Source organism: Camelus dromedarius, chromosome 1 (assembly GCF_036321535.1).
Source record: "Camelus dromedarius isolate mCamDro1 chromosome 1, mCamDro1.pat, whole genome shotgun sequence".
NCBI classification, from domain to species: domain Eukaryota; kingdom Metazoa; phylum Chordata; class Mammalia; order Artiodactyla; family Camelidae; genus Camelus; species Camelus dromedarius.
The window spans coordinates 85,248,801-85,263,832 of NC_087436.1; the positions used below are offsets into that span (position 1 = coordinate 85,248,801).

Here is a 15,032-nt window from a genome sequence, read left to right on the forward strand (position 1 = left end):
TATAACTTCAGAGTAAACTTCCCAAACTTTTTTTTTATCTGATTATAGAGGAAAAAAAAAAATCAATGTAGAAAGCCTTATTAGAAGTTCAGTAATCTTGCCTCAACGCACCCTATAAGATGCAGCTACATTTTTATAATACATCTTACATTTAAATGCCTACCAGTAACAGAGAGATTTTCCCCTCTCCATTTTCAGAAGTCCACACTCAGTGGCATGAAAGGGTAAGGTTAAATATCCTACCCCTTTAAAAGATCTGCTGCCTGTAGTTGCAAAGCTAAAGAGTTAAAGAGTTGAAACTTTCAGATATTCAGCTATGCTGAACTCTTGCTTATGTGAATGACTATTAAATTAGGAACTATTAAATTAGGAACTCTGACCACATCTTAACTTTCACTAAGTGGACAAAAAAAGCAAATGATATTTATATTACAGTTTAGAAAATGTAAAAAAAAAAATCTCTTCCAATATACTGCAGTACAGTAGGCAAAGGGGAAAAAAACCCCACTTGATCCATAACAAAAGTTATGTGAAATACCAAGACAATAAAGACAAAAATCGTATTACACTGTGCCTGCCCTTTCCCTTCACATCCCCAATTTTAAAAACAAGGATCCTTAAGACACTTACATATGGTCCCTGGACACTGCTGCCTTTATTTTACATGGCTGTATTTTTTATAGCAGTGTAAAAGGGTATTAATAGCCATACCTACCACTATTTTTATCTCAAAAATCACTATCTAAAACTTTAATGCAAAGCCTGGAAAGTTACATAACCCCAAATAGTTATAGCTTTAAATAAATTTCTGATAATGAGTTAAATGACAGCAGGCTAAACGACGAACACTAACAATGAGTTTCATGAATCAGCATGTCAGTTCAATTTCAGAAGTGGAAATGGCGAGCCAGGTCCGTGGAGCCCAGGAGTGACAGGCAGGAGAGAGAAATCACTTCCAGCCAGGAAATTTTAGGAAGCCTTCACAAAGAGGCGATATCGCATGGTTCTTGAAAGGTGGGAAAAGTTCTGACCAGTAGGCTTCAAGCTCACTAAAGCTCTTTTATTTAAAAAGGGTTTTTGTTGGAGAGAGAGAGCACATGGCAAGTCTGAGTACAGCATATGAGTGAGCAAGGGAGTGGTGGCTAACAGCCTGGAGGTGTTGACTGGAGCCAGACACCAACAAACGTGCACATCCTGCTGAAGAGGCTGGGCTGAAATCAGCGTGCGGGGCAACTCGCTGGAGGTTTCTGAGAGGTAAAACGGAATTCAGTGTTCAGGAAGATTCGTTAGATGGGGACAGGCTGAATGTAGCCTGGGGTGGAAATGGGAGGTTTGAGCTCCTATTAGAAGAGACTACAGAAGGCCTGAATTCAGGAGTCCAAATTGGAAATGAGGAGAAAGCCCAGGGCGCACAGAGCATTTAAAAAACGCTGCCGAGATCTTGAACATAAGTGACTAAGGGATTCTACTAACATAAATTTAGATGCTAATTAATATCTTTTAGTGGAGACCAAAATGTAGGATTCTGGTATACTTATAAATTTAGTTTTGGCGTCCCACACCGCTGCAGCACTCTGTACTGTCAAAGACGGATGATTCCTGTGCTTTCCTAAAGGCTACTTCCTGCAAACGAGAACTTGTTAAAAAAAATAAAGTGAGAGTTGTGCAAAGCTGAATGTGCTAAACAGTATGGGATAAACTGCTTCAACAATGAAATGGCCGATGTTGTTATTCTCAGAGAATACCAAAAGCCTCCCAGCTGCCCTCTGTTAAAAACTTTCCACTTGGGATGATGAGCATTCCCAGCTCTCTAGGATACATCTGATCAACAAGAAGCCCATTCCTTGGCAGCATCTTTATCCTCCGGAACTAAAGGTTTACAGCGGACTCCTAGTTCGGCTCCCCTCCTCCCCTCCCCCATAAGGAGACAGGCAAGGCCAGGCCTGACACAGGGAAAGCGCACTCAGACGTCTTCCAGCCCAGAGAGCCGCAACCGGGCTTCCCTCCCCCCGCCGGCTGCCTGGGCCGAGGGCGGCGCTCTGGCTACGACGAGCCTGGTACCCGGCGCAGCCGGCTCCGCAGCCTCGCCTGCCCGGGCCCGTCCCGCTCACCTCGGCCCGGGCCGGCTCGGGGCCCTGCACGCCCGCGGGCTGCGGCTGCAGCTGCTGGGCAGGGGCCGGCGGTTCCTTGTTCCGGTGGCTGTCTTCGTCGGGAACGGCCCGGACCCCGGCCGGGGCCCACAGCAGCGGAACCAGCAGGAGCAGAAGCAACCGGGGTTTAGATGCACGGCCGCTCCCCCTGGCCGCCGCCATCCCGCCGGCCGAGACGGCCGTGCACCGGCGCCGCAAGAGGAAGTGCGGGCGACAGGAAGCCTCGACCCCGAGCCGCCCCCAGGAGCGTCCCTGACGCCTCGCCGCCGCCGCCGCCGCCGCTCAGGGAGGAGCCGGCAGCATGCGGGAAGTGGCCGGGGCCGGCAGAGGCTCAGGGCAGGCCGGCGTCCGCAGCCGGCGGCTCTTTCTCCCCCCGCCCGCGGTGGCCACACGATTCCTCCAACTGTCTCAGTGCGGCCCAGCCCAATTCCTCCGGGCCCCGCCCCTGCCCGCGACGGCCTCCCATTGGCCCGGCGTCCGCCTCGGCGTCGTGACGTCATCCGGCAGGTTGAGGTGCGGCTCGCGCCCTCCTCCCATTGGGCCCGGCGCTCCCGGGTACCGGGCGCCGCGTGACCTTCCTTGTCTCGCATCCTTCTCGCACCCGACATGGGACCCTCTTCCTCTCCCTCTGCCCACCGTCCCAGAATTGCACGGCTCTTTACTCCTTGTTTCCTCCTGAGTCTTCTGCCCTAATATCCAGGCCAGCCTGTCGCTTCTCGTAGCCTTTCCTAGATGTCAAATTAGTTCGAGTGCCCTGGTTACGTGGCACTTGCTGCGGGAACGGCCACACCTTAGCCGGTTCTTGAGTGCTTCACCGATTCTCCGTGCCGCCGCCGGCGCGGCCATCTACCGAGTGCAACGTTCTTAGAGGCTCCAGATGCGATTATTTGAAACAAACCTCTGAAACAGGACTTAGAAAATAACAGACGAAAATTTTAAAGACTTGTTTTAGACAGTTTGCCTATAATCACCCCAGACCGAAAACAACTAACATTACCCTTTTCCTGCAGCGCCTTTCCGTTTTAGGCGTCTGTGCCGCACCTATCTTAAACTGACCTCTTAAAATATTTGGCTTTTGAAATTGAATCTAGGATTTTTGAAGTATGGGGATTGGAGGAGCAGGAATAGAAAACAGGATAGTTGGTTGAGAAAATTTTTACATCTTATTAAAAAAAACTGAGCTATTTAGTTATCAGAAGTTTGACTAAGATTGTGCTAACCATGTGGCAGGCACTATTATAAATATTGTATATGCATTTACATATAATAAACCTTTACTTTGTTAAGAACTAAGGGAGGTTATCAGTAAACACTGGAACAAGAAATGAATCCACCAAAACACTGTCGCAGAGTGGATAAATCTACTTTGAATTCACTGAAAATACCATGCTGTCATGGGTTAGTAAAGCTTTTGTCCATGCTGTTCTTCCTGTCTGTAATTAACTTCCTCTATTCTGTCATTGTAAACGCCTACTCATTCTTCCAAATCCTGTTCAGGCCTGACCTCTCAGAAGTCTTCCCCCAACACCTCCTCTTACAGAACTTACCACTTCTTGCTTCATGCTGCTGTAGCATATTCATGCTTCTATTACTATGTCAGTGACCAGGATGCCCTACACAGTTGGTGTACAACTATTATGCCTCCCATTTCATCCCTAGGGTGCAAATGTTTGAGCTCTCACAAACCAGTGATAGAGAACTGTCCTCCCTCCAACTCCCTCTCTTTTATGCCTACAGAATTTGCCATACTTTAGAGGTACCTGAACGTGAATCTAGTGGCTTGATCTAATGGCTGAAGCAGAGGGTGAATGCGGCAAAACTGACCACGTATCCGTGATCCTGGAAGGTGCTTGGCTTATTTTCTGGGGCCTGCCTCCACACTCCAGAGCTCTCTAACAGGAAGTACTCCTGGCTGAATTCCCAGTCACCTCGGCAGATAAGGCAATGAGGACTTACGGCTTACAGCTGCAGGATGCCTATGCGCCAGCCACTGAAGGGGTGACTCAGGGGCAAGGCAGCAAAGCTTTTTAGCAGATGTAAAGTACATAGAGATAAAGCCTTGCCCTCATGGGGGTCCTGCACAGTGGGGTCAGTGCCGCGTCAGAATCTCAGCCAGAGTGGGGCCCTTCTGGCCTATTCCAGTGTCACCGTGATCCAAGTGCCCTCAAGCTCTGCCAGTTTAGGCTCCAGGTGTCAGATTCCAAAGGATCAGCTCTTTCCATGCCCAGGAGTGCTAAATCAGGGCTGGTTCTGGCTTTCACCACCTTGAGGATTTAGAGCCATCATTGTTCTAGTCCTCACTGGTGACTAACTCCTTTGGGGATAAAAAACCTACCCTAAAAACACAGGCAGTTTCCTGATACCTTTCTTGCAAACAGAGCCACTTACTTGACTCCTACCCAATAAGAATGTGGGAAGCTCAACAATTCCAAGTCGGCTTTTTTTTTTGTCCTGGCCTGCATAGGTATAATCTCACTAAAATGTAATCGTTGGTAGGCACCCTTCTGGTAAAAAAAACTTTACTAATGTGCATTACACTGTATTATATTTTTATTCCTACCTCCTTACTGAGCTTTAGATGGTAAGATTATGTCTTTTATCTTTTATATCTTTGGCACCTAACAGATCTCCTAACATGGTAACAGTGATAGCCACCACTACAGTAGTAATAGTAGCAGCAAATCTTTACTGAGTGTTTATTCTGACCCAGGCAGTGCACTGAATGTGTTACATGAATGATTTCACAAGGCAGGTACTCTCATCCTCATTTTTACAAATGAGAAATTTGAGACAGCTCAAGTAACCTTCCCAAAACTATACTTAGTAAGTCGCAGAATTGTGCTTGATATCTGCCTGTTGAACTTAACAGTGTCCTACTTACTGAAAAGCCAAACATATAAAACCAGCCAATTAATGGTGAACGTTTCCATTATCATTAGAGGAGAAAGTCCTCTCTCCACCCCAAGTTTCCATGAGGACTGTTTCCTCGCTTCTCTCAGAGCCTTAACTGTTTCACCTCTGATGATGTAAAATAAATCTGGGCAGAGTAACAGCATACTGGGCTCAGTTCTGCCACCTGTTTCCTCTAGGGAGGTGCAGCCCACAGGGAAGAACAAGTTTCTGCCGCTCTCCCAGGGGCCTGCCTGCTCCCAACCCAGAGCTGCTGGGAACTGGGTGGGGACAGCTTGTAATTCTGGAATTCAGTATTAGCTCAGCACACTTGGCTACCAGACCTAAAGTCACTTGTGGCAGCCTGTCTGTCTCACTCTTTGTTTTCTTCCTCAACTTTTCAGAAGTAGGGAAGAGGTAAGCTATTTCTTAAGCTCTATTAGAGACCTCTCCCTGCACCCCAGAAACATGAAAGGATGGATTTAAACTTTTTAACATGAAGCAGTCCACAGAGGAAAGGCTGGTTAGAAAAGCGAAGGCAGGGAGTGATAAGAAAGGAGAGGGGGAAGCAGAAACCAAAAACTTCCCACTGAGAGTCAATGAAAGACAATTCAACATTAAGAAGAAAGTGTTTGGCAAATTGAAAGGTAAGTTAATGACAAACAGTAATTCACAACTTGCTTGACCTGTAGAACTCTTTAAAGCACTTGCACTATGTGAAATGAAGCATACCGCTACCCACAGGTGTGCTAAAACCCTTTAGATGATGGGGATCTGGACCTCGTGGGGACCTCTGCTGGTCCAGAATGCCCTTTCAGGCCCATTCTTGGACTTTCCCAGGTTTCCACAAGTGGGCTGAAAGTTCCAAAAAGAACGTGGAACATGTGCTCCATGTGTTCTTATTTATCCAGCTATATGCTTGCCACCTCCATCTAGATGTTTCACAGGCATTTCAAATAAAGCATGGGACAAATACTTCTCTGGATTTCCTTCCCAAAACCTGTTCCTTCTTCAGGCTTCCATCTCAGTGGATGGGACCAGGGGACCCCTATTAGATTCCTCTCATTTTCTCCTACTCCAGATCCAATCCACCTGCCAGGTTCTGTTGTCTCCACCTCTAAAATAGATCCTGAATCTATTCACTGCTATCTCCACTGTTACAACCTTGTCCAAACTAGGTGTCAGTTCTTACCTGGACTGTTAAAATAGACTCCTGATTGGCCTACCTGCTTGCACTCTTGCCAAGTTATAATCTAACCAGCATCCAGGGAGAGCTTTCAAAATTAATATAAATCATTCATTCCCCTACTTAACATTATCCAATCGCTTCTGAATGCCCTTAGAATAAAGTTCACATCTGAGTTAAAGTTCTGTGTGATCAAACCCGTCTTCTGTGTGACTTTACTGCTTGGCTTTCTCTACCTCACGTGTCATGCCCAACCAAGTTTGCTCCCACCTCAAGACCTTTGTACTTGCTGTTTCTCTTCTTAGAACACTCTTTTTTCAGATCTTCTTCTGGTCATTTAGGGTAAGTATCACTTCCTTAAGAGGAAACTTCCTTCTTATCCATCTAAATTAGACCCCCGCCCTTTCCTCTTATCACTTTGTCTCACCTTTTCTTTTAAGTTGGTTTTTTAAAAAAGTTCTTTAGTTTTTTAATAGCACTTATTACTATCTGAAATTATCTTGATTATCTAATTGTTTACTTGTATTTATTATCTGTATCCCTTAACTAAAATGTGAGCTCCATGAGGGCAGGAATCCTACCTGTTTTGCTCACTGTATTCCCAAGGTCTGAAACAGTGCCTGGCCACAGAAGTCACTCACATATGAAGGACTCATTATGAGTTTAATGCAGTTCTCATAATGAAAAGACAAAGCCAAGTCTAGACACTGACATAGACATAGTTTGGCTCAAAAACACAGATTTCTGATCTTGTCGTGGCTTCCCCTTTGAAGGTTAACCTCATTCCACACCCAAAATGCCTGAGCAGCTTTGAAGGGTCTTTGTCTTTGAGTTCATTCACAGTCAAAGATAAGAATCAGTCTTTACTTCACCAAGATCACTTCAAGTCAGAACAACTCTCCCCCAACCTACCCCCAGTGATTGCCAGGTCCATTTAGGTCTGACGGCAACTGAGACTCCAACCTCCATCCCCTCAGCCCCTTGCCCAAATTAGGGGGAATCCCCTCAGGCCATGTCAAGTCAATGCAGGAATTCTGGGGGTGATGCTCTTTCACTAAATAAAACTTTAGCATTAGTGAGAAATTGGATCAAAATTATGTGGAAGAGAGGAACACAAATTCATTAGACTAGAAGAAGATCTTTAAATTGAGAAAAAAGGTTGCAGCCATGGAATAGAAGATGCTCTGTACCCCTCCTCCCAAGCTGTAAGTGTGGAGTTTCCCCACCATGAGAAGTCTGCAGACACTGCGACCTGCTCCCTCCTCCCACAGGCAGGCCTGTAGGACTGTGACTGATGTAGTCTCTCCAAGGGTAGGAGAAGGCCTGTTTCCACCAGCATCAGACACATCTTCCTTTGTGGACTGCACCAATTTGGGAATGTTCCTGCTGCAAGTGATGCAGAGAGAAAGACAGCAGGTTATAAGGATGGCATCAATGATTTTCCATCCTGCCCATTTCCCAAAAAAGTGGCTGGAGAAACAGCCTAAGAGGACAAAAAAAGTTTGAGCAAGGGCCTATCACACTGCAGAGGTAAAACTCCAACAGCCATGTCAGGAAATAGCAAGCTCAAATGCTTTCAGGAACTTAAAAGAGAAAAACCTGGTGGGGTTTCCATCTTTGTCTAAAACAAGCAAGCACCCATTCTCCTGCCCTAGGCAATTGGTAACATGGGAGCATGACCCCAAGTTTAGCAGATATGCCAAATTGTCAAGGGAGAAGCCAGAATTGGAATTTTTATGTGATATTTCCTGATTTTTAAACTAGGGTTACATTCCACTAAATAACAGAAAATCATAAATTAGATAAGAATGTCTTCCTCTGCGAGATGCAGTTCAGAACTACTCTAGCATCTTCACAGTGACCAGGGATCCAGCTTCCCCCAGCTTCCTGCTCTGTTGTCCCTAGGGTATGGCCTTTGTCTTCATGACCCAGTACGGCTGCGAGAGCACTAACAGCTTGTTCTAGGCAGCAGGATGGAGGACTAGCTGGAAGAAGTGACACAGGATTTGCCTTCCACGGAAGCTACCACAGAGCATATCTGCTTACATCTTACTGGTTAGAACCTAGCTACATGGTGACTGTTAACCGCCATGTCACATTTCCCAACTTTCCTGTGCGGATATACATATATATATGCATGCAGAGAAAGAGATTTATTTTAAGGAATTGGTTCAGGTGACTGTGGGGGACAGCAAGTCTGAAATGCCTAGGGCAGGACAGGAGGCTGGAAACTCGGGCAACATTTTAATATTACACTCTTGGGGCATAATTCCTTCTCTAGGAAACCTCAGATTTTGCTCTAAAGGACTTCAATTTATCAGCTAAGGCCCATCCACATGATTGAGGGCAATTTCCTTTACTAAAAGTAAACTGATTATAGATGTTAATCACATCTACAAAACATCTTCACAGCAACATCCAGACTAGTTTTTGAACAATTTAGCCTTGCTAAATTGACACATAAAATTAACCATCACAGTCACTCATTAAAACATTTTTAAAGCTGTGCAAGTAAAAGAACACCTGTCTGTGAGTCTGGTTTGGCCTGTGGCCTGCCAGTGTGCAATCCTTCCTCTACATGTTAGAGCAAGGAGCGTGGTTGTTTATAGACCTAGAACATAACAACCCACTACACCCCCTACACACTGCAGTCACACATGTGTGATAACAACAGGTCTGCAGCCCTGTCCCTTCTGGGAGGCTACGCCTAGATAGAGAGCTAGTCTTGGGGTTTTGTGTATGTGTGTTTTTGGTATTGTTTTGCCACTGTGTTGATGGCATCTGATAAACAACAAACTCTTCTCTTTGACCTTGCTCTAACTCCTTAAATTATTTTCACTGTAAATTCCAAAATTCTGGTGTAGAGAGGCACAGGAGGGAGGGGTGAGGGGGCAGGTCGGGCATTTTCGCTAACAAAGCCCACGGCTTTTCCACTGATACCACGTCACTCCATCCCCAAGCACCACCGGACAGGGGAAGCCACTTATTCCCCCACGCTCTCAGATAGTTCTTTTTAACTTGCTTTTGTCTTTCAGAGCTGACTTTGATAGTCAGCCTGGAAAACAGAGGCCTGCTGCATCGTCTTGTTGCTGAGTTGTTGGAGGACTCTGTGTACGATGAGTATTGGTTTTCTCATTGGTACATGTACTGCGATCGTTTTTCCTAATTCTGTAAACATTGTTTGTGATGTCTTTCTCTGTATTCCTGTACATGCTTGCAGCTTTTCTCAGTCTATTTTAACATTATAGGTACTAGAAATGGCTAAAATGGGCCCATTAAAAGCACCGATACACAAATTATATCACTTAGAAATCCATAATTTCACTAAAAGTCAAGAAGATAGAACTAAATCTGTTTTGGGTAAATATGCATCTCCTTTATGTTTCTTAATTCCTGAAATAAAGTCATTATATATAACAATCTTCATATAAAAATAAAAAACAATTATAATTAAGTGGTTCTTTCTTAGCTTTATGGGAAGCAAATTTGGTTTCTCTAGTTTCAGTGCTTTTCCCTGATGTTTCATTTTCTTTTCTTTTCTTGAAGCATAGTTGATTTACAATGTTATATTAGTCTCTGGTGTGCAGCATAGTGATTCAGCTACACATATATATATTCTTTTTTGTTATAGGCTATTATAAGCTACTGAGTATAGTTCCCTGTGCTATACTGTAAGTCATCTCTATTGTGATTTTGTATCTACAGTGAAGTCCATTGGAAGTTGTCAGTTCTGAAGAAGCCAAGAACAGAAGGGGAGCTCATACTGTGGTGCCATTTGTCTGATATTTGGAAAAATGGCTCTCCGTGCTTGAAAATCACAGAATGCTGATAAGACAATCTGATGGCTTACTCCTTATAAAGTATCTCAGTTTGACCCTCATTTGAATGTATGTTTATCCCCGTTAAACTCATGCTTTGTATGGCAAAAAATGTAATTTTAATGAGGATGCCAACCCACTGGAAGCATTATCCCAAATTGATCTTTTGTCACATCTATTTTGAATCAAATACAGATTTTTTTTCCTTATGCCAAATTCTGCTCTTTGGCTCACAGAATGACAATATTTTACTCTTAATATAGATGAAATGCCTACTAGCTAACGCATTCTGTATGGAACACATTAACAACATACATTTTCTTGCATTTCTTACTCTCTTATATACTTCTTAAGCGTTCACAGTTACAAACTGTCTTCAATAATGGCTTGTGATGAAAATCTGTCATACTCTTACCTGACCAGGGCTGCCGACATAATTTGCTGGGCCCAGTGCAAAATGAAAATCTGGGACCCCTGTTCAAAAGCAGGGAAAAAAAGTATAGTTAAAGGTACTAATGTAATAGGGGTAATAGTGATACATAGGTAACTCAATGAACTTAAAAACCACAAAAACAATATTTTGGGGGCCATAATTCTATATAATGCAACAAACAACAATAGTCTATTAATGTGATAGATTGACGATGAAAATTTTCTGGCTCACCTGCCTGCAAATTCATTAAGATTGATACTTATCATTTTATTTTCGTTTTCAACAGGTAAGAAATTCATTTCACACAGTTTCTTTTTCAGTAGACATGACTGAAAGCTAACATCAGTCACTCTTAGCAAATGCAAGATCACAAATTTTGATTGTTTTCATTTTGAAAAGGATCTTGCTGCTGATACAGCTGTGAATATTTTACAGGCTGTGACAACACTAACATAAATTTCTACTTACTTATTTTGAAAAATAAATTTTAGTACTTCTAGTGTTGATTCTTGTAGAAATATTTTCCTAGACAGATTTAATTTTTCATACAAATTAGCTTTATGTAAGTCTAAATTTGATTTTAAGTATAAAATTATATAACAGCATTTTAATGTTTCCTCAGACATGACAAAATGTTTCCTGAAATTTATGGAGGTTTTATAAGCAATGGAAATTGACTTCATGATTTGAGTACAATTCAAAAGGCCAGTTTATGCTTTCTGTCATTCTGTCTTCAATTACAAGGAAAAAAATTTAATTGCCTTTCTTATTAACAACTGATTCATTCAAACCTTCATATGAAAATAGTGTTTTTTAAAAATTGAAGTATAGTTGACTTCAGTAACATAATATTCTATTAGTTTCGGTGTACAACAGAGTGATTCGATATCTTTATAGATTATACTCTATATAAAGTTATTATAAAATATTGGCTATATTTGCTCTGCTGTACATCACATCCTTGTATCTTATTTATTTTATTCCTAGTAGTTTGTATCTCTTAATCCCCTACCCATACATTGCTCCTCCTCCCACCCCTCTCCTCACTGGTCACCACTAGTTTGTTCCCTGTGTTAGTGAGTCTGTTTCTGTTTTGTTATATTCATTTGTTTCTTTTACTTTTTAGATTCCACATATAAGCGATAACATTCAGTATTTGTCCTTCTCTGACTTATTCCACTAAGTAGAACACCCTCCAAGTCCATCCATGTTGCAAATGGCAAACTTTCATTCTTTTTATGGCTAAGTAATATTCCATTGTCTATATACCACATCTTCTTTATAGTGTTCTTTTCTGTAGACTGTGATGATCTTTATATTTAATTTCTATTTCTACGTGTGTGATTATTTGCTTTATGATGTTGCAGCAGTTTTCAAAACTAAAGATTCTAAACCCTTTAAGAATTCTAATGTTCACAGCAGCACTATTTACAATAGTGAAAACATGGAAGCAACCTAAATGTCCATTGACAGATGACTGGATAAAGAAGCCATGGTATATTTATACAATGGACTACTACTCAGCCATTAAAATGAAAATAATGCCATTTGCTGCAACATGGATGGACCTGGAGATCATCATTCTAAGTGAAGTAAGCCAGAAAGAGAAAGACAAATACCATATGATATCACTCATACGTGGAATCTAAAAAAAAAAGACATAAATGAACAAATTTATAAAACAGAAACAGATAGACGTAAAAAACAAACTTATGGTTATGAGGGGGAATGGGGTGGGAAGGGATAAATTGGGCATTTGAAATTTGCAGATACTAATTAACCGCTATATATAAAATAGATAAACAACAGTTTGCTGCCTGAGTGCCAGCAGCTCCTGTCCCAGTGTCAGGCTGGGAAGCTGATACTGGTGCTGTCCCATGCAGGGCCCCTCCCTGTCTGGTCTGCGGAGCCAGGGCTGCCACAACTGCTGCCTCTGCTTCTGCTGTTGCTGTCACCGTACCCCCCAGCTGTGCAGGCCCAGGCGCTGTCTGGCTGCGCCCTGCCCTACTCTGAGGCATGCATGTGCCTGCTGGGTTACCTGTGCTGCCCAGCCCTCTGCACACACGTACGCATCACCTCTGGTTGTGCTTCCACTGCTCATGTGCATATTCCATTGTCCCATGAGTTGTCACTTACTAAACACAAGTACAAAAATAAAATTATTAAGATTTTTGAGGCAGCAACAGCAGAGGATTAAACCATGTATGAGGCCTTCCTGAGAGCAGGGCCCCGTGAGACCACACAGCTCGCACGCTCACCAAGCTGCATATGGTCCTACAGTCTATCGAGCGTCAGGATTTGAACTGTAAGGAAGACAACATGAGGTGAAGGGGACATGATGACACTGATGGATTTCCTCCATGACCTTAACTTAAGGTAACAGAGATTGATAAATCTGTGTCATCGTCATACTGAAATGTGTGCTCCCTGAGAGCAGGAATCTTGTCTTATGTAACCCTGTGTGCGCCACAGAGCCTACCTCCGTGCTTTGCATAAGGCAGATGTTAGATAAATTCAGTTGAATAAATAAATTGCTATTCTTCCGTTCTCAGAGGGGTAACATGTAAAGACCTGGACACAGATCAGTGATCTTTTCATATAAGGCACGGAACTGATCAAAGTCAGTGCAAAAACTCTGATCCAGGATGAGGAATATCATTAGTAAGCATGGTGTTTCCTGTACCCCTTCTCCAAATGGGCCTGCACGTAAAATTCCTGAGCTTGGCAGGAGCCTTTCTGCCTTCGCCCAGACTGAAAGAAAATCTCATAACTGACTTCCATTTTTTTCTTCTTTGTTTCCTGAGAGGAATTAATACTTTACTAGGCCCAAGATTAAGATGGCATTATTCTTTACCTTGAATTTCCAAAGGTGATTTTTTAATCTAACTATGAAAGACTGCTTACTCATGAAATCTAATCAGCAATGGGAGATGCTGAATGGAAGGAGCAAACTCTATAATTTTGCCTGTAACTTCTCAGTAAAAACTGTCTCCTAGGGTGGGCAAATCAGGGTGCTGCTGCTCCATCAAGTAGCAGAAGTACTTGCCCTCAGGGCTCTCTTGTGCCACTTGCTATATAAAAGTTTGAATTTTATGGTAATAAAAACAGACCTTGTTGAGTCATGAAAATGGAAGGCAGGCTTGGATTCTGCAGGGAAGCTGTAATAAGCACTCAGTCTACAGGCAGCCAGGATCTTTCCCAACCTCTACTAACCAGAGTTAATGTCAATCCATGACCGCAAATTCCTGTTGATCTTGATAATTCTACATTCTATGAGTAAGTAAAATTTATTAGTATCCATGCCAAAAATGGCATACTTAGATGTTATTCACTCTGACACACCCTTATACAATCAGGTGCTTCTGATTCTAAACTACCAAACATTCCAGAGAATGCAATCCAGGGACTGCAAATAAAATTCATCTGAATTAAGAGGCTATGTCCCTCTTACATAAAAAACAACAAGAACAACAACAAAACTTAACAACTTGACAAACTGGGAAGCTGGTCCTAGAAGGGAAAAATATTAAAGCATATAAATCATGATTGTGGCTGTTTTTTTTTTTTTTTGGTGGGGGGAGTGGAGGAGGTAATTAGGTCTATTTATTTAATGGAGGTGCTGGGGATTAGAACTCAGGACCTTGTGCACGCTGAGCATGCGCCCTACACTTGAGCTATACTCTCTCCCTAGACTGGATATGTATATTTAGAAGTTGTCTGTATATAAATAGTATTTAAAGTCATGAGACTGGATGAGGTCACCATCCATTGACAGAGAAGAGGAGTAGGAACAGGGAACTGGCGTATTCTTACGTTCAGGAGTCAGGATAAAGAGAAGCCATCAGCAGAGAAACCTGGGAAGAACGACCAGGGAAGCAGGAGGAAAGCCCAGAGTGTGTGGCGCGCTGGAGTCAGTTAACGTACAAGGTGAAGTGACTGGTCACTGGCGCTGCATTTGTATGGATCCTGAGAAGCTGCCACGGGACTTAGCATGGCTGCTGGAGACTTTTCCAGAGCAGTGTCGGTGGAGCTGTGAGGTGTAGACAGTGACTGGAGTGAGTTAGCAGTGAGAGGAAAAGCACTGAGCTAGTAAGAATCAAATAAATCTTTCCAGTTTTGCTGCAAAGGCACTAGAAAAACCAGGTGGTAGCTGGTGAGGGAAGTAGGATTAGGTTTTAAAAAGATATTTATCTGCTGATGGGAAGATCAAGAAAGGGCAGAAAATTTGATGATCTTTAGGAGGAAGAATGGCAAACCAATGTCCTTAGGTAGAATCTAGTGCCCAAGGAGAGGGCCTAGGTTTGGGCAGAAATCCAGAGAGACTGTGGTTTCAGGAAAAAATTATAAATGACTTTGAGATGAGCAAAGAACATTACTGGTATCCTGTCTAGCACACTCTTCAGGTTACCCTGCACCCTGCCTTTGAGCTATTTTGCAACTTTGTAAGTCACAGTTGGTAGGAATGCAAAAAATTCTTTTCCATATATATACAAAAGAATTTTGTCCAATGGAAGCACAATTGATTTCCCTCCCCAACTACTGAAGCTAGTTTGCGT

At 42.9% G+C, this 15,032-nt stretch overlaps 1 protein-coding gene across 1 annotated transcript in view; it reads right to left on the reverse strand.

Moving 5' to 3' along the window:
- The window catches only part of TMEM165 (transmembrane protein 165), a 30,708-nt gene extending 28,141 nt beyond the window's left edge, over window positions 1-2,567 (reverse strand). The window contains exon 1 of the mRNA XM_031434434.2: window positions 2,112-2,567. Coding sequence (XP_031290294.1) covers window positions 2,112-2,312 — 201 coding nt within the window. The 5' untranslated portion in view covers window positions 2,313-2,567. The remainder of the gene's footprint in view (window positions 1-2,111) is intronic.
- Window positions 2,568-15,032: the final 12,465 nt, after the last annotated feature.